An 18,097-nucleotide genomic window follows, 5' to 3' on the forward strand; every position below is an offset into this window, starting at 1 on the left:
ATCAGGGCCGCGCATGCGCACATGCACCATGCACGGCCGAAATCGTGCATGCGCAGCACTTTCGCGCATGCACGAAAATGCCGCGCATGCACGATTTCAGCAGCGCATGGCACATGTGCTCATGCGCAGCCCAGCCGCGCGTGCACGGCATGCGCAGGCGGGCAGTTGCCCTGCCGGTCCCCAGCCTCAAAAAGGTTGGGGACCACTGCCTTAATTCACTGAGTTGCTGCAGGCCACAAGCCCGTTGACAGCATTTCACATACACAATTCATGACCCGCAGTTGTTATCATCATTTAAAAAGTAGTGACTGTTTATTGTATAGCTGTAAGCTGCCTCAAGCACCCTGGGCTAGAAAGGCAGGATAAAAAACCAACGAAACAAATAAATACGAATAAATACCTCTTTCACGAGAGTCCCTAAGTGGGAGGGGATTTTGCTGAAACCCAGCGACATTTTGGAGACGGAGAGACAACAGCAATCACTCAGCACGTCAATAAAAACCCTCCAATCACATATAGTTACTAGAATTCATCAACTATAAACAGACACCCAACCCCCCCCCCCCGGATTAATTTCCGGCGAAAAACATGTCAAAAAGGAAACGCCAAAGGACTCCTTGGCTCCGATGTTGGGGGGATGAACAGTCCTTGCTGCTCCCAGTTCTCCAGCCTTATGGGAGGGGACTAGCACCCCTTGGCACATGCATGTATTTATGGTCTGCTTTTCTCACAAACCACGAGAGAAGAAGTTAGCGTCTTGGATTCAGCACACCCATTCACCCGTCGTCCGCCAACTCACACAACGCTCCGTCAGGCACGAGCGGCTCCAGTATAACAGAGGCGGCGTCCTCTTCATCCATGCTGGATTCCGCCGCCGTGGCATCAGCAGGCGTAGGCAGTGCGTAATCATCACTGGTGCATTCTGGGGGGCAGTGCTCGCTCGGAATCCACTTCCTGTTTGATCGTACGAAGGACAGAGCGGAAACTCCAGCGGGAGATAGCCGTGTCCGAAGCTTCGCCACGCCGCTGCCGGGAGAGGAGAAAAGGCGCTCGGAGGGAACGCTCGTCGGGGGGCAGGCGAGTGTGGTGATGGCCACGGAAGACAGGCATGGCCACACGCCACACTTCCCTTCCCAATAATGCAACGGGTTGCTGTCCGGCAGCAAGAACTCGACCGGAATCTCGTCGCCGGCGTACGCCTCCAGTTCTTGCTGGGCGCTGACCTCGGGCTCCTGCTCAAGAAATGTGTTTTGCCTGACGGGGCGGGGGGTAGGACCGCAGAGCCCCAGTTTCAGGACCCCTCTCGAGAAGACGGAGCTTTGGCTGTTCTGCAGGGCCCGCTCAAAGAGAAGTCGGTCCTGGGATGCAATCTCCTCCCCTGACGCCGACTCAGCACACCGCGCATTCGCGGCTCGCTCGCGGCAGTAAGGTGTCGTCTGCTCCAAAATGTAGGCATGCAACACGTTGTAGTTCTCTTCCGGGTTCTCCCCTAGGTAGCTCCTGATTTTGTCTCTGAACCGTGGGTCAAGAAAGGTGGCCGCGTGGTACCTAACACTGATGGACATGGTGTGCAGCTGCTTGTTTTGGGTCAGTTGCTTCAGCACCACGTTCCCAAAGGCCACTGATGGCAGGGATGTGACGGCGCCACTAGCAAAGGAGGCTATTTTCTCCTGAACATCTGCTGTTATCACATGAATCACAGGGAGAACCATCCCCAGAGAGGCATCGCTGTGGCTCAAAAGCTCCGTGCACTCGTCAAAGGAGTGCAGTAAATCTGCAATGTTGCGCATTAAAACCCACTGATCGGGGCGCACTCGGAGGTCGCCACAGTCCGTCTCGCGCACATACTCCTTAACGGCCTCCTTCTGCTCGCACAGTCTCCGGAACATGTGCAGGGTGCTGTTCCAACGTGCCCCACCCTCTTGGCGAAGCCTATGCAGAGGAAGGCCTCTCCTCACCTGAATCCTCCTCAGGGCTTCCTCTGCTCTGCCAGAGTGGTGGAAGTGACTGACGATTTTACACGCCAGGTCCACCACTGTCCTGACGCACGCCGGCGCCAGCCGTAACGCCGCCGTCACCACCAGGTTCAAGCAGTGAGCGATGCATCGGACGTGGCGGAAGCCCGTGTTTCGGAAAGCCTTGACGTAGTTTGAGCCGTTGTCCGTTGTGACACTCCCCAGCCTCAGGTCGAGGGGAGATAACCACTCCTCCACCAAGGACCGCAATTGGGTCACAATGTGGCTAGCGGCGTGCCTCTCCGTCAATGGCTCCAGAACCAGAGCTGCATCCCAGGGCTCAAGGGCTCCCACTGCACTGCATCCCACCCAGTGCGCGGTGAAACAGAGGTACCACTTGTCCCGGCTGCTCGTCCACACGGCGCTGGTGAAGTGCACTACGCGTCCGACCGCTCCCCGCATGTCTCTGCACACCGCTCCCTTGATGTCTTCCGCCAGAGCCGGAATGGCTTTTGTGGCAAAATACCGCCTGGACGGAATCCTCCATCGTGGTGCGAACGCTGCGCAAAGTTCGATGAATGGCCTTTCTTCCACTGTGCTGATCGGGAGCATCGCTTCAGCCAGGTATACCGCCACCCCACGGGTGTAGCGAGCTGCCTGAGGAGCTGACACGCTAACGGGGGCCTTCAGGCAAAACGATTCCTCGATATTTAGCTGGTGACACATAACGGAAGCCATTGAGGAAGGCTGCCCTCCGGGGGAATTATACATCTGCTCAGCCGTGGAAGCCTCTATTGCAACTTTGCCGGTGGTGGCCGGCCCAAAGTCAGCCACACCCTGCTGCTGCGGGATGAGGTTCGAATGATGCACCTCCATGTGCTTCCTCATGGCCGAAGTGCCGACTTTCCCACAGCCATTCTCCTTCCCTAGACGCACCCTGGCGTGGCACTCCTGGCACACGACTACAAACCTGTCGTTGGGTGCACGGCGGAAGAACTTCCACACGTAGGATGCGTTCTTCCTCTGTCGCATGAAGATCGGGGAGACGGCCGGGCACCCTTCTGCAGGGGCACAGTTTTCACTCGCGGAGGTTCTGACGAAGGCCCGAGGCGTCTGCATCGACTCCGCCTTTTGTTCCTGGTGGAAGCTCGTGTAAAAACCGAGCGGGGCGCTTTCATTGCCAGGCATCGGCCTTTGTGCGGAATCTGGCCATGTTGCGTATGGAGAATTTGAGCATTCGGAATCTTTCGTGTCGTCTTCCGTGGCCCTGGAGTGTATCACGGTGTCCCCAGAGACTGTGTCATTGTCTGTTCCACTCACTGAAGCTGTGTGATTTTCTGGGCCGAATCCCTCCTGCCCGTGATGAACGTGTTCAGATTTGAAAATGGGGAGCGTCCTCACCTTGACACCAGCATCACGCTCAGGAGCATGGGTGACATGCTCATCTTTCAGGGAGGACTCAACAGAACTAGCGATCGATCTGCAAGGTGAGGAAGGGGTGTCGTCGTCAGAGGAGGGGTTCGGCTCGTCAACAGGGAGAAACTGATCCGCCACAGCGAACTCTTCGTCCACTTCACTGACGTGGCAGTCAGACATTTTCTTCTCCTTTCCACAAGGGAACCGCCACTGTGGCACATCCCCAGCCTGTCTCTTGTCTTCTCTGGCTCTGTCTGCAGATTTCGATGCCTGGCCTGCCTTCGTCAACTGCCCCTGAGGCCGAAACCTTTTGGTTGCACATTCATTTGGCTCAGAGGGACCTGTCTTTGCATGTGAAACTTCCTTGGTGGTGGCTGACCTCTTAGTCATTCCAGAGATGGAGGGCTGAAAGAGAAAAGAAGAAGAGTTGGCCGCTTTTCTCTACCTCTGCCCCAGATGTATACCCAGTCCACTCTTGAAGCTGTCCATGCTTGTAGCTGCTGCCACATCTTGTAGCAGTGAATTCCTTGTGTTAGTGACCCTTTTCTCACTTCTAAACTTCTCCTGCTCACTAATTTCATTTTGGGCCCAGGAGTTCTTGTATTGTGAGAAAGGGAGAAAAGTATTTCCTTCTTTATCGCATCATTTTGCAAACTCATATCATGTAACCCCTCCACCATTGCTCCTTCAACCTAAAGACCCGTAACCCTCATAGGGAAGGTGCTCCGTCTCCTTAGTTATATTAGCTGCCATTTTTTGCACCTTTCCTGATGCCATTATATCTATGTTTATATTCCTGTGAACAGAACTGCAGCTGAGACCTAAGGTGGTGTACTGGTTAGAGTGCTGAATGTTATGGTAAGGCACTTCAGGTCCCATCTAAGGAGAAAAACGAGATAATTTTTTTAAAAAACTGCTGAGGAGTGTCACCATTTCAGAACCCTTTTGTAGGTCAAATACCCCTTGCAAAGAGAAAGCCAGCACCCCTTGTAAAGCAGAAGAAAAGCTTCTCCCTGCTGTTCCAGCTTTCTGCTTACAGAGAGTGGAGGGCAGGGTTGGTTTGTTTTGTTAATATCAAACTTCTAGAGCCAGAATGCTAAAATGGAATCTTTGGCTAAAGTTGCTCTTATCGTTACTGCTGCTAAGAGATTCCTCAATTCTGTGTCACTAGATGATTTTAAAGCCGATACCGGGGCAGACAAACTGTGGCTCACTAGGTCCCCATGGACTACAATTCCCATGAGCCTCTGCCAGCATGTGTTGCAGTTTGGACATTTCCGGCCTATATGAACATGTGTTTTATTTCTTATTTGGAGTAACAGAATAGTCGATTGTAATGTCATGCAATGAGTAGCAGAATGTAATGTAATTTAGAATGGTTGGTTGGTGCAGCCAGGTGCAGTGTAGGGGCTAGAAGAAGAGAAGAGTTGGTTCTTATATGCCGCTTTTCTCTACCCGAAGGAGGCTCAAAGCGAAGGAGGCTCAAAGGGCCTTCCCATTCCTCTCCCCACAACAGACACCCTGTGAGGTGGGTGAGGCTGAGAGAGCCCTGATATAAACTTCTAGAGCCAGAAAGCCAAAATGGAATCTTTGGCTAAAGTTGCTCTTATCGTTACTGCTGCTAAGAGATCCCTCAATTCTGTGTCACTAGATGATTTAAAGCCGATACCGGGGCAGACAAACTGTGGCTCACTAGGTCCCCATGGACTACAATTCCCATGAGCCTCTGCCAGCATGTATTACATTTCCGGCCTATATGAACATGGGGCCTGAGCTTAAGAGCATGGCTGGCATAAGGCTTTGCCTCAGCATGGAGTGCTTCATGAGGACGGCCTTCCGTTTCTACCCTTTCTGACTCTCTGAGCATTTGTTCCGCTTCTCCCTCACGTGGAGTTTCTTGTGCCGATGGAGCTGCTCTTTTTCCCACCCTCAAAGCACCTGTTTACCTTCTCTTCCGGGTGGGCTCTCTGGTGCGGGGGCAGCGGGACGTTCCGACTCGAGCATTTGCCACAATCCAAAGCACACTGGTGTGGGTTTTCTCCCACGTGGCTCTTCTGATGCACAAGGAGGTCAGAATGACAAGAGTAATTCTTCCGGCACTGCGTGCACCTGTATATTTTCTCGGCGATGTGAGTCCTCTCGTGCACAAGCAGAGCCGAAGTCCCCTGGAATATCTGCCCGCAGCACGAACAAATATACCCTTTTTCTGCCATGTGTGGATTCCTGAGGAAGTTCACGCTCTGACGGAAGTTGTTTTCACGGTCTTGGTCCTTCTGTGTTCTTCCACACTTCAGGAGTCCTTCGTCCACATCTGAACTCCCAGGGTCTTCCTGCCAAAGCAAGTCTTCTGAGGGCTTGTTTTCCTCCTGGTTGTTCTTGTGGTTGTCTCTTGCCAGATCTGTTTTGGACCTCAATAGGATTACCGGGGCCCAGAAACATCTCCCTTCAGTTCCTTCTAGCAATCTGTCATCGATGTCCACTTCTCCAAGTCTCTTCTGCCTGCAGTTCTCTTCGTAGTCAAGCACACAGGTATGATACCCTGGGATAAAATCAGGATGTTGTCAGCAATCCCTACCATTGAATGATGATCTCTACTCCTTTCCAATTCTACACTAAACCAGTATGTGGTGTAGTGCCTAGTGTAGTGGGGGGGGGGGGAATCCGAGGAAAGCTATAGAAGAAGAAGAGTTGGTACTTATATGCTGCTTTTTTCTACCCAAAGGAGTCTCATTTTGCCTTCCCTTTCCTCTCCCCACAACAGACACCCTGCGAGGTAGGTGAGGCTGAGAGAGCCCTGATATCATTGAGGATGAAAAAGAGTTGGTTCCTATATGCCACTTTTCTCTATCCAAAGAAGTCTCAAAGTGGCTTAGAAGAAGAAGAGTTGGTTCTTATATGCCGCTTTTCCCTACCCGAAGGAGGCTCAAAGCGGCTTACAGTCACCTTCCCTTCCTCTCCCCACAACAGACACCCTGTGGGGTGGGTGAGGCTGAGAGAGCCCTGATATTCCTGCAAGGTCAGAACAGCTTTATCAGTGCCGTGGCGAGCCCAAGGTCACCCAGCTGGTTGCATGTGGGGGAGCGCAGAATCGAACCTGGCATGCCAGATTAGAAGTTCGCACTCCTAACCACTACGCCAAGCTTGCTCTCCATGCAGGCTTCACACAGCTAGGTCATGCAAGTGAAAGAGACCCTTACCTAAAGAGGCCACATTCCCATAATTCTCTACCATAACATCTCTGTAGAGAGCTCTCTGGCCTGGATCCAACAGAGCCCATTCTTCCCCAGAGAAATACACGGCCACGTCTTCAAAGGTCACCGGACCCTGTTCAGGAAGAAACAATCACAAGAAGGTTGTATTTTATTTCTTATTTGGAGTAACAGAATAGTCGATTGTAATGTCATGCAATGAGTAGCAGAATGTAATGTAATTTAGAATGGTTGGTTGGTGCAGCCAGGTGCAGTGTAGGGGCTAGAAGAAGAGAAGAGTTGGTTCTTATATGTTGCTTTTCTCTACCCGAAGGAGGCTCAAAGCGGCTTACAGTCGCCTTCCCTTTCCTCTCCCCACAACAGACACCCTGTGAGGTGGATGAGGCTGAGAGAGCCCTGATATCCCTGCCTGGTCAGAACAGCTTTATCAGTGCCGTGGCGAGCCCAAGGTCACCCAGCTGGCTGCATGTGGGGGAGCACAGAATCGAACTCGGCTTGCCAGATTAGAAGTCCGCACTCCTAACCACGACACCACTACACTAAAGAGTGGAGCAGGCATGCAAATGAAAGCTTATGCCTCGGATAAAACTCTGTGGGTCTTAAAGGTGCCACTGGACTCAAACTTTGTTCTGCTTCAGATCAACATGGCTCTACCCATTCACCTTAACGCACGATTGTTTTGTGCCCAACTCTTACATGAAGCTGTGAAAGACTTCCTGTGCAGGCCGACCAGTTTCATGTCTGCTTAACTTCCAGCAGTGGTGCAATCTCAGACACACTGACCTTTACCCCAAGGCCCTTGCCACCCCCCCATACTGAAGGGGATCCCTCACCTCTCGGAATTCCCAGGGCACCTGCATTCTCACCTGCCCCCTTTGCTCCGCTGCCTCCTCCTTTTGCTGGTGCCTTGACAGGAAGACTTCTGCCAGGGCCACTGCCTGGTCGTAATTCTCAGGGCCGCACCTCTGGAGCCATCCCTGCATTTCCTGAGGGAGGATGGCCAGGAACTTCTCCAGGATCACCAGCTCCAGGATCTGCTTCTTGACATGTTTCTCAGCAGGCAGACACTGATGGCAAAAACACACGCACCAAAGATCAACTATCACCCTGGTTCAAAGGCGCTCTCAGCCCCAAGGCCCACTGGGTGACCTTGAGCTAGTCCTGTTCTCTCCCATCTGCCTGTAGGTCTTCAAAATTTACGGGCCCAAGAACCAGCTTTAATCACTGGGGAGCAGAAGGGGACTCCCGGAGTGGCAAGTGCATGACTGGAAGATGCAAACTATTGTGGGGCAGCAGTCATGTGACAGGAAGATGGGCACGGAGACATGGCCCCACCAGTATCAAGCCCTGGCATATAGGCCAGGAAAGTCCAAGAGGGTCAAGAATAGGGTTACAAGTCCCTCCCTTGCCAGTAATGGTGGATTGGGGGGGGTAGGGCTGTGAGATCCAGACTGCGGAACTTTTGGAGATTTGGGTATGGAGCCTGAGAGCAATAGGGACCTCAGTGGGGTACAACACAATTGAGTTCACCCTCCAAATGAGCCATCTTCTCCAGGAAAAATGTAGTCTGGAGATGAGGTATAATTCCAGGCGATCCTCAGGTCCCACCTGGAGACTGGCATCCCTAAACAGGAGTCCTGAGAAGTGTACCATCATAATCTTCATCATCATTATTATTATTAATATTATTATTAGTAATAATAATATTAATATTATTAATATTATTAATATTAATATTATTATTAATTTAGTTTTAATATACCACCCCTCCCTGCAGCACACAGGCTGTTACACCACAGTATAAAATATGTGTTAAACCACAATAAAACCACAGTTAAAAACATTACTAAAACTTATGCTCCATTTAATCTACTCAGCTTGTCTATTCACCACCCAGTCTGTCCCTCAGACAACAGGTCCTTCTAATTGGGCTCCAGCTCAGTGGTGGGAAAACCGGAGATGGATGGAAGGAGCCCCCCCCCCCCCCCAGATTTCCTGGTTACTAGACAGTTCTGGCCTCAACCCAAGAGCACCATTTTGCAGGACCTACAAAGGTAGTTCGGCCAGGGCCCGGGGACCCAAACTGACAGCTCATTCCACGAGGCTGGGGTCATGGCCAAGAAGACCCTGTCCCTGGTTGAGGCCAGCCACACTTCCTTCAGGCCACTAACATGTTATTAGAAGACCTTAATATTCTTAAGCCTCACCCCCTCATAGTGTGTCTGTTGTGGGGAGAGGAAGGGGAAGGTGACTGTAAGCCACTTTGACACTCCTTCAGGTAGAGAAAAGTGGCATATAAGTACCAACTCTTCTTCTTCAGTAATATGAGGGGTCTCTCAGCCTCCGCTCCCTCACAGGATGTCTGTTGTGGGGAGAAAAAAGGGAAGGCGATTGTAAGCCCCTTTGAGACGTCTTCTGGTAGAGAAAAGTGGCATATAAGAAACAACTCTTCTTCTTAATATCAGGGGTCTCTCATCCTCACCTCCCTCACAGGGCGTCTGTTGTGGGGAGAGGAAAAGGAAGGTGAATTCTGAGATTCCTTTTGGTAGAGAAAAGTGGCATATAAGAACCAACTCTTCTTCATACACATTTTGTTAATAATTGATGACGATAGAAGGAAAAGAAGTTGTTTTTTTATACCTCACTTTTCACTACCCAAATGAGCCCCAAGGTGTCTTGCAAACACCTTTCCTTTCCTCTCCCCACCACAGACACTCTGTGTGGTAAGTGGATCTGAGAGAACCTTAAGAGAACTGCTTTGTAAGAATAGCTCTAAGAGAACTGTGACAGGCCTAAGGCCACCCATCTTGGCTGCATGTGGGACATCAAACCCGGCTCTCCAAATCAGAGGCTGCCCCATTAACCACTATACCACGCTGACTTTTCACAACGGCGAAAGCAAAGCCCAAACCACCCACATAGAAAATAATCTCACTGTCGAACAGTAAAGCTCCTTAACCCAGCTCTGTCACTTAGTTTCTATTTCTGTCTCAATATCTGACCCTAAAAGGCCAGACTCACCACACAGGGGGGGTGGGAAGGGATGAGCTCCCTCCCCAAACAGCCCTCACCACTGCTGGGCTTCAGGGAGTAAATCCCTTCCTTCTCTGGGCAGGGCTTTCATGCTCCCTGCCAGAGCTCTCCCCCCTTGACAGCTATTGCTTTCCCTCCATTTTTACCAGGCCTAGTTCTGAGGCCTGGGAAATGCAAGCCTGCAGGGGAACTGGCGGCCAGGCCTGAGGCAAAGCTGTTTTAAGGCCTACATGTCGCCTTGAGGCCTACGGGGAGGGTTGTGAGGTCCTTTGGCCATGGGCAGGGGATGGGGACGGCTGCCGGCTCCAGATTGGGAAAATGCTCAAGATTTGAGGGTGGAATTTGGGGACCCGATGGGATGCAATTCCACAGAATTCACCCTCCAAACATCCATTTTCTGCAGGGGAGCTGATCTCTGTGGTCTGCAGATGAGCTGTCATTCCAGGGGATCCCCAGAACTAGGGTTGCCAGGTCCCCCTCTCGTCTCTGGTTGGGGATGCTGGGGTAGGACAAAAGTTGGTTTTTATACCGCTTTTCACTGCCCAAAGGAGTCTCAACGCAGCTTACATGTTCCTTCCTTTTATTTATTTATTATACTTACTAGTAATCAAGCCCGCTGCAGGGGAATGCAGCGGGCGCTAGGTCCTGACCTCAGTCGGCGGCGGCAGGCTGGTTGGCGGCGGCGGTGGGCTGGTCGGCGGTGGCGAGCTTGTTTCGTTGGCGGCGGGCTGACGCAGCGAGAGGCACTTCGCGCCTCTCGCCGCATCAGGCGGGGAGGAACTGGGAATCGGAGGGGTCTTTGCACCCTTCCTTGGACAGGTAGCTATGAAATGGCATCAGCTTGCTTAATTGCTAAGAAACTGAGCTAAATGTCAGAAGTGGGGTAGGGTAGCAATTCGTAGTTTAACTTTTAAGTTTGTTCTCATATCTGCAGCACTTAGTTTCAAACACATTTACAACGTCTGCGGTTCAACTCTCCGCTATCCAGGCAGGGGTGGCCAAATTGGGTGTCTCAATGTCCATGGACTACAATTTCCATGAGCCCCTGCCAGCCCCATTTTGGCAGGGGCTCATGGTAATTGTAGTCCATGGACATTTGGAGAGACCCACTTTGGCTATCCCAATCTAGTGTGTCATCTACTGCTATAGAATGTTGGCAGAGTTTAAATATGTAAGAGAGCAGAGCACCAAAGCAATGTAAAAGAATAAAATAGTTGTATTTTGAAGGGAAACAACTTTGTGCATGGGAAAGACATACTAGTCTGTCCGGCATTCATTCGGACTGTTCTGGAGGCCAGCAGGGTATGCTCAAAGGAGCAAAACGTCTCTCACTGCCAATCAGGATACGTGAGATTAGGTGAAAAATACCAGAAAGTTCCTATTCTAAATATGCCAGCTCCATATCTCCTCCAATGCCCCCTGTAGAATACTCTCCATATGCTACTGAATCATGTACACTTGATCTTGCATAGAACGGGTTTACAATTATACTTTATTTATTCACGCTTCAGCACTGCCTATGTACCTGCTTATTTTACTTCTTGGGACTATCTGCATTGTACTGACGATTTTCTGTTGTGTATCCACTGGAGTGAGAACCCTAAGACTAAAGGAAACCCCTTACTTAAGAGGACTGAATTTGCAACCAGACCCCGTCACAGCAGTCCTGCTGCATGCATGCAAAGAGAAGTAGTGTGTTTGCTCTCAACGCACGCGCACTAGCAGAAGGTCCTTCCAAGAAGATGCCAAATAATAAAATTTTAAAATCTAGGGATCATGAAGCAACAGGACCCATTTGAGAACCATAGAGTTGGAAGGAGCCATACAGGTCATCTAGTCCAACCCCCTGCTCAGTGCAGGATCAGCCTCAAGCATCCAGGATAAGCATCTGTCCAGCCGCTATTCCAATCCTTTGAGACCACAGGATTAACCTACCTGCAAAGATAAAATGAGGGGGCGGAGGGAAAGCTCCCTGAGCTCCGTTGAGGAACTGCAGGAAGAGACTGTGACATCTCCAAATAGACAGAAAAGCAGTTGCAAACCTCTCGAGGTCCCTTGGCCTCTGGATATCCGATCTGCTGGAATAACTGGCTCTGCACATCCGAGGTGACCACAGCCTCTTCCAGGGCCTGCCGAATTCTTCCCCAGAACTGCTCGCTCCTCTCGTTTCCTGCTTCTGTCCTGGCTTCCATGTTTACAATCCGTGTGCGATCAGCCTCCACCCTTCCTGACAGTGAGGCGGCCTTCTCTCTAAAGAACAGCAAGACAAACCCCAAAAATGAAAGCAAGCTTGCTCGCATTGCAGTCACCTCTGTTTTTGATCTGTCTTAATCGAATATCTCTGCCCTCGTGAAATTCTGTTTCCTCCCCCCCTCCCAAACACTACCCATAGATCACAGAGCAAAGCAACCATGAGATCCAGTGTCCCATTTGAATCCCAGCTCTGTAATGAACTCAGAAGATGGGCTTCTTTCTAAAGAAAGCTCTCTCCTCCATCTTTAATAGGGAAGAAGAGGAAGAGCTGGTTTTTATACCCTACTTTTCACTACCTGAAGGAGTCCAAAGCAGCTTATAAATACCTTTCCCGTCCTCTCCCCAAATTAGACACTCTGTGAAGTAGGTGAGAGAGCTCTGAGAGAACTATGGATGGCCCAATTTCACCCAGTTGGCTTCATGTGGAAGAGTGGGGAATCAAAGCCGGTTCTCCAGATTAGAGTCCACCACTCTTTGACCACGACAGCAAACTGGTCAATGAACCAGAGAGACAATGGTATGGCCATTCCATGTACAGGACACAGAGTGTCTTCCCCAAAAGATCATTCCTAGGGTCACTGGACTAACATGAAGGACAGGGGTACAGATGGTGTGCGGGAGGGTGCTGGAGCAGGGTAGGACATGGCTGAAATCATTCCTGCTTCTCTTCTCATTCCAACCCACATGGCTATTCTTCTGCGGAGCTCCTGCTATCCCAGGTTCATCTTTTTGCCAACCAGAAGGGCCTAGTGGACTGAGGAGAAACTGGGCTGGAGCCACACCAATAATACGTTACTGAGTTGTTGCAAAGCATCCCCCAAACCATGTATATTGAACACTGGGAAAGGAAGACAGCTTTATTTTTAAAAATGCCATGAACTGCTGGATGCGTCAAAGAAATTCCCAGGGCAGCACTGCCTTACAATGCAATGCTCAGTAGAGCTTCTTAGTCCACTGACTTCTACAGACATAAAAGGAGATGATTCAGTTTAGGACGGCGGTATTTACTGTTTTAAGATGACAGCGCTCTTAACGGCTTAGCTTTTCTTTACAATACCAGCTTTGATCTCAAGGAGAGGATAGCAAAAGCCAAGGAGTCCTGTAAGGCAGTGATAACCTGTGGTCCTCCAGATGTTCATGGACTACAATTCCCATGAGCCCCTGCCAGCAAATGCTGGCAGGGGCTCATGGGAATTGTAGTCCATGAACATCTGGAGGACCACAGGTTGAGGATCCCTGCTGTAAGGTCTCTCTACACAAGATTGTCACCAGGGCTGTGGCTGATTGACAGAAATTCCTGAGAGGTGAGGAGGACTGAATCTGGGATCTCTGACACAGAAAGCAAGCACTCAGCATCAACGCAAGCTGTTGGTCCATCCAATGAGACTTATTTATAGCACAGCATGTGTAATGTTGCCAGAAGAACAGCCCTGAGCCTTACAGGAGGGAGGTATAGAAATGTAATTATTAAAATAAATAAATAAGATCTGAAAATTGTCCATCAGTCAGGCAAGGGATCGTCAGAGGTGGTTTGCCATTGCATACCTCTGTCATGAACCCTGGTGCTCCTTGGAGGAAGTACCACCCAAATCCTTGAAGGTCTCCCATCCTAGTACTGTTTATTTATTTATTGTATGGTATCCATAGTGTAGGCAGAAGATCTGAGGATGTCCGGCAGCCGGACAAGGGACATTCAGATGTGGTTTGCCAATGCATCATGGCCTCCAGCGTTCCTTGGAGGATCTGCCCCCCAAATCCTTGGTCACCCATCCAAACAGTAGCCAGGGTCAGCCCTAACACACTGAGAACCTTCTACTCCGACCAGCTGCGGCTGTGCAGAGCAACTAGAGAAGCTGCATCTAATGACTCCTGAAATCTTGGGCTGCAAGAATCGGTGCTTGTCCTTAAGGGGCCACTGGACACCCACCCTTTGACGGTGCAGCTACAGGCAGACATAGCTACTCCTACAAAGATCGAGAAACAGCCTTTGAAGCAAAGCTGTCACACGCAAGTTCTGCAAGGAGACCCAGGAGCTCCACCACCGACCCCCAGACCGCACCTACGCCCCCCATGCCCCTTGAACTCGCTCCACCCCCACCCCCTTGTATCCAGCTCCGAGCCCACCTCGCCCCACTGAAGCCCGAGGAAGAAAACACGACGGCTGGGCCCCCTTTGCAACACGCCCGGCCTCAACCAACGATGCTCCCGCGGAAATCTGCATTCAATCCGAATTGCTGCGACCTTCTCCGGGAGCCAACGGGTTGGGGTCGTGCAGCTCTTGGGTGGGGTAGCAAGAAGGGCGCTGAAGCCTCACCAGCTCCCCGCACCAGCCTCCGGCTCCGTCCCCCACTCGCCATTCAAGCCCTCCGGCTGCAGCCAAGCACGCCCGGCCCTCGCGAGCTCCCAGTGACCCCCCTCCCCAATGCCTGTGTGTGTAATGGGGGGGGGGGGGGTCGCCATAGAGACGCGCCTGGTTAGAGCGTCGCCCGGCGAGAGAAGACTGGCACCATAGAGTTTGCAAGGAAGGCTCAAACTCTCGCGGCTTCCTCCACGGCACGCGGCGTGCCTCAAGGAGCATAGAGTGCAAAGGCCAGAGCGGTCGCCTCCCCGTTAGTACTTCCGATCTAGCGCGAGGGAGGCGATCATAGATACGAGAGGAGCTAGAGCGGCCCCACGCGATGGGCGCCTTGGAGAGTACAAAGAGGGGCGATTCCTTTGTCCGGCGGTGGCCACTTCCTGGTTACTTTTGGCGCCATCTTTGGTTTCCCCCCCCCCCCCCCGCGGAGAGGCTCAGCTGCCCATAGGAATCCGTTCTCCCGTCCGGGGCGGATCATGCACGCCTGCTGCAGCATGAAAATACGTTGCCCAGCCAATGCAAAAGAGCTGCCCAGTGGTTTTTAATGCATAAGGTGACCAGATTGTCCCAGCTTTGGAGGGACATCTGGAGGCACCTGGCAAATTGTACTTATATCGAAATTAAAAGAGAGCCAGTTTGGTGTAGTGGTTAGGAGTGCGGACTTCTAATCTGGCGTGCCAGGTTCAATTCTGCGGTCCCCCCACATGCAACCAGCTGGATGACCTTGGGCTCGCCACGGCACTGATAAAACTGTGTTCTGACGGAGCAGGAGTTTCAGCGCGCTCTCTCAGCCTCACCCACCCAACAGGGTGTCTGTTGTGGGGAGAGGAATGGGAAGGCAACTGTAAGCTGCTTTGAGCCTCCTTCGGGTAGAGAAAGCGGCATATAGGAACCAACTCTTCTTCTAAAATATATATATTACAATACTATTTTTGCATCTGTCAATGGTGTCCCGCTTTACCAATGTTAAAATCTGGTCACCTTAGCTCTGCAGTCTGGTGGTGTGAATATACCACCTTCCTTTTAGGGAGGCCAGTGTCCAGGTGGGACCTGGGGATCCCCTGGGATTAAAGCTCACCTGCAGACTACAGAGATCTGTTCCCCAGGAGGAAGCGGCTGCCTTGGATTCTGTGACACAGGACAACACTGAGGTTCTTGTCCTCCCCACAAACAAGGATGCCAGTCTCCAGGTGGGACTTTGGGATCCCCTGGGATTATAGCTCATCTCCAGGTCACAGAGATCAGCTCCCCTGGAGGAATGGCTGCTTTGGATCAGACCAAAGGACCATCCCTGCATGTTGTTTCCCAAAACAGCAGCCAGATACCTTTGGGAAGCCCCACCCTAAGGAAAGCATAGAGATCAAAACCTCCCTTTAACCGGTGATTCAGAGGTACGTGCCTCTGAACATTGAGATTTCATCATGTCTAACCATTTATGTGATTTGTGAAGAACTTTCTTTTGACTGCACATTGGCCTAATTTGATGAACATTTGATGCACATTGGCCTAATTTGTTCTAATCTCTTGGGACAATGCTACACTTACTTTTACAAACTTTTTATTGTTTTATCAGTTAAGTCATTTTATTACCCCAAAAATTCCAAAGACAATATCATTGAGGTTTCCCAACTCTTTCATCACTTGGGGGGCCCTTTCCTGCACTTTTCTCAGCTTTACAAGAATGAACTTAATAGGGATGCCAGTCCCCAGGTGGGACCCAGGAATCCTCTATAATTATACCTCATCTCCAGATCAGTTCCCCGGGAGAAAATAGCTGTTTTGGAAGGTGGACTCCATAGCACTATACTCCACTGAGACCCTTCCCTGACAAATCCTGTCCACTCCCAAAGTCTCCAGGTATTTCCCAGCCCAGAGTTGGCAACCCTAGAGCTGAACCAGAATCGAACACAGATTCCAACAAGATTGCAAGAATGAGATGGTTTTTAAGTGGTCAAGAGTCACAGCTCCTTTAGTAAGGATTGAACAGCATATCCAATTTTGAAAAATAATACTGAGCAGGCACACTTGGAGTTTAAATTGACAGTATGAGCCTAAACCAAGAAATGCTCATCTAAATCCCCAATCGGTTTAGAAAGGAACAACACAATTTAGGATTGCATTTTTTAAAAGTCACAATGTAATTTTTTGCCTTGCTTGATACTTAAAAAAGAAAAGAAAAGGTTTTTGTGTAAGCACTTAAAAAAAATTACTGAATCTTTTTAAAACCTTTTTTTTATTGACCCCCCCCCCCACCAAGGTTTTACAATAGCCTTAAGTGGCCTTTAAACAAAATACACTGAAACGACAAAGAAGAAAATAAATAAAAAGCACAGATGCCTTAAACACTGACAATGGGAGATGAAAAGAGGCACCGAATGGATCGTTTCCCTTTCTTACTTGCCTCAGAAACGTAAAAACGTACCTCTGCTGTTCCCGAATGTTTCCCGTGCTAATGTCCTTTGCTGAATAAGTACCAACATTCTAATTGCGAATTTACTTCCATCAATATTCAACACCCAGCAGCTTAAGACACAGTTGCAATGTTTTCTTCTTAACCTGTTCCCTGAAGAGCATCTCCAGCTTGGAAAGGAATAGGCTAGAACAGGGAATCCTGACGTCGGGCCTGCTAATGCCTTTTGGGGCATCCACCAAACGTTTTTAAAAAGTGGGTGGGTCCAGGTCGAACTACTGGCTTTGCTTATTTTTGCTTATTTTTCCGCACTCCCCCACATGCAGCCAGGTGGATGACCTTGAACTTGCCACAGCACAGATAAAGCTGTTCTGACCGAGCAGGAATCTCAGGGCTCTCTCAGCCTCCCCTCCCTCACAGGGTGTCTGTTGTGGGGAGAGGAAAGGGAAGGCGATTGCTAGCCGCTTCGAGACTCCTTCGGGTAGGGAAAAGCAGTATATAAGAACCAACCCTTCTTCAAAAATGATGCTCTGACAGCAGCTGTCACCTCAATCCAAGGATCTTCAGGACATGACTGAAAAGATAAAACTGCAGAATTAGGGAAGCCAGCCTCCAGGTGGGACCTGGGGATCCCCTGCAATTACGGCTCATCTCCAGGCAACAGAGATGAAATATGAAAGCTCCCCAGACCCCTTGTGGAAGTTGATAACCCTCTGTTGAACAGGCAGGACATTTGTTTGCTCTCACAGCCATTGGCCAGTGAAAGAGCTCCCCCCCATGAAACCCCCTTTTATGGGCCTCTAAGCCAGGGGTAGTCAACCTGTGGTCCTCCAGATGTCCATGGACTACAATTCCCATGAGCTCCTGCCAGCATTTGCTGGCAGGAGCTCATGGGAATTGTAGTCCATGGACATCTGGAGGACCACAGGTTGACTACCCCTGCTCTAAGCTACCTGCCGTCATCTCATATTGTCACCAAATATTTGAGGTGCTCAGAACAAGTCTTGTGAAGAAGTATTGTATTCTTTCCCTCTATCCCGAATTTGAGCCTCTTGTGGCGGAGAGTGGTAAGGCAGCCGTCTGAAAGCTTTGCCCATGAGGCTGGGAGTTCAATCCCAGCAGCCGGCTCAAGGTTGACTCAGCCTTCCATCCTTCCAAGGTCGGTAAAATGAGGACCCAGCTTGCTGGGGGGTAAACGGTCATGACTGGGGAAGGCACTGGCAAACCACCCCGTATAGAGTCTGCCATGAAAACGCTAGAGGGCGTCACCCCAAGGGTCAGACATGACTCGGTGCTTGCACAGTGGATACCTTTACCTTTACCTTTTATCCCGAATTTAGTGCCCGTCACCCCGCATTCTAACATTCTAGATTTAAAAAGTTCACCCTACTGACTTCAGCATTTCATAAACTGTTTCTCACCCCCCCCCCCCGCACACACACACTCACCCCTCCACCCTGCCCCC

At 50.5% G+C, this 18,097-nt stretch overlaps 1 protein-coding gene and 1 long non-coding RNA gene across 4 annotated transcripts; both read right to left on the bottom strand.

The window, feature by feature from the left end:
* Positions 1-258: 258 nt before the first annotated feature.
* Positions 259-14,426, bottom strand: LOC143834203 (uncharacterized). 3 transcript variants are annotated; one of them, XM_077330800.1, is made up of 6 exons: positions 14,181-14,426; positions 11,656-11,863; positions 7,447-7,647; positions 6,569-6,695; positions 5,318-5,910; positions 259-3,776 (listed from the first exon to the last, which is right to left on the bottom strand). In XM_077330800.1, exons 2-6 carry the CDS (start codon positions 11,803-11,805, stop codon positions 777-779), a joined length of 4,071 nt encoding a protein of 1,356 aa, XP_077186915.1. In that variant the 5' UTR covers positions 11,806-11,863; positions 14,181-14,426; the 3' UTR covers positions 259-776. The 3 variants fall into 3 exon arrangements, with proteins under 3 accessions (XP_077186915.1, XP_077186916.1, XP_077186917.1); XM_077330801.1 differs by having other exon boundaries at positions 13,991-14,426; XM_077330802.1 differs by lacking the exon at positions 14,181-14,426 and adding an exon at positions 13,412-13,893.
* A 2,010-nt stretch (positions 14,427-16,436) lies between these two features.
* Positions 16,437-18,055, bottom strand: LOC143834452 (uncharacterized). Its single transcript, XR_013229785.1, has 2 exons — positions 17,586-18,055; positions 16,437-17,452 (listed from the first exon to the last, which is right to left on the bottom strand). It is a non-coding gene; the product is annotated as an uncharacterized LOC143834452 (long non-coding RNA).
* Between the last annotated feature and the right edge of the window lie 42 nt (positions 18,056-18,097).

Source organism: Paroedura picta, chromosome 3, assembly GCF_049243985.1.
Source record: "Paroedura picta isolate Pp20150507F chromosome 3, Ppicta_v3.0, whole genome shotgun sequence".
NCBI lineage: Eukaryota > Metazoa > Chordata > Lepidosauria > Squamata > Gekkonidae > Paroedura > Paroedura picta.

Excerpts from the sequence above, each read along its gene's own strand:
- LOC143834203 (XM_077330800.1), bottom strand. The coding sequence starts at position 11,805 with ATGGAAGCCAGGACAGAAGCAGGAAACGAGAGGAGCGAGCAGTTCTGG. Across the intron at positions 7,648-11,655 it reads AGGCCAAGGGACCTCGAGAG|TGTCTGCCTGCTGAGAAACA; the intron begins GTTTGCAACTGC and ends TTTTGCCATCAG. Across the intron at positions 5,911-6,568 it reads TGGGAATGTGGCCTCTTTAG|GGTATCATACCTGTGTGCTT; the intron begins GTAAGGGTCTCT and ends ATTTTATCCCAG.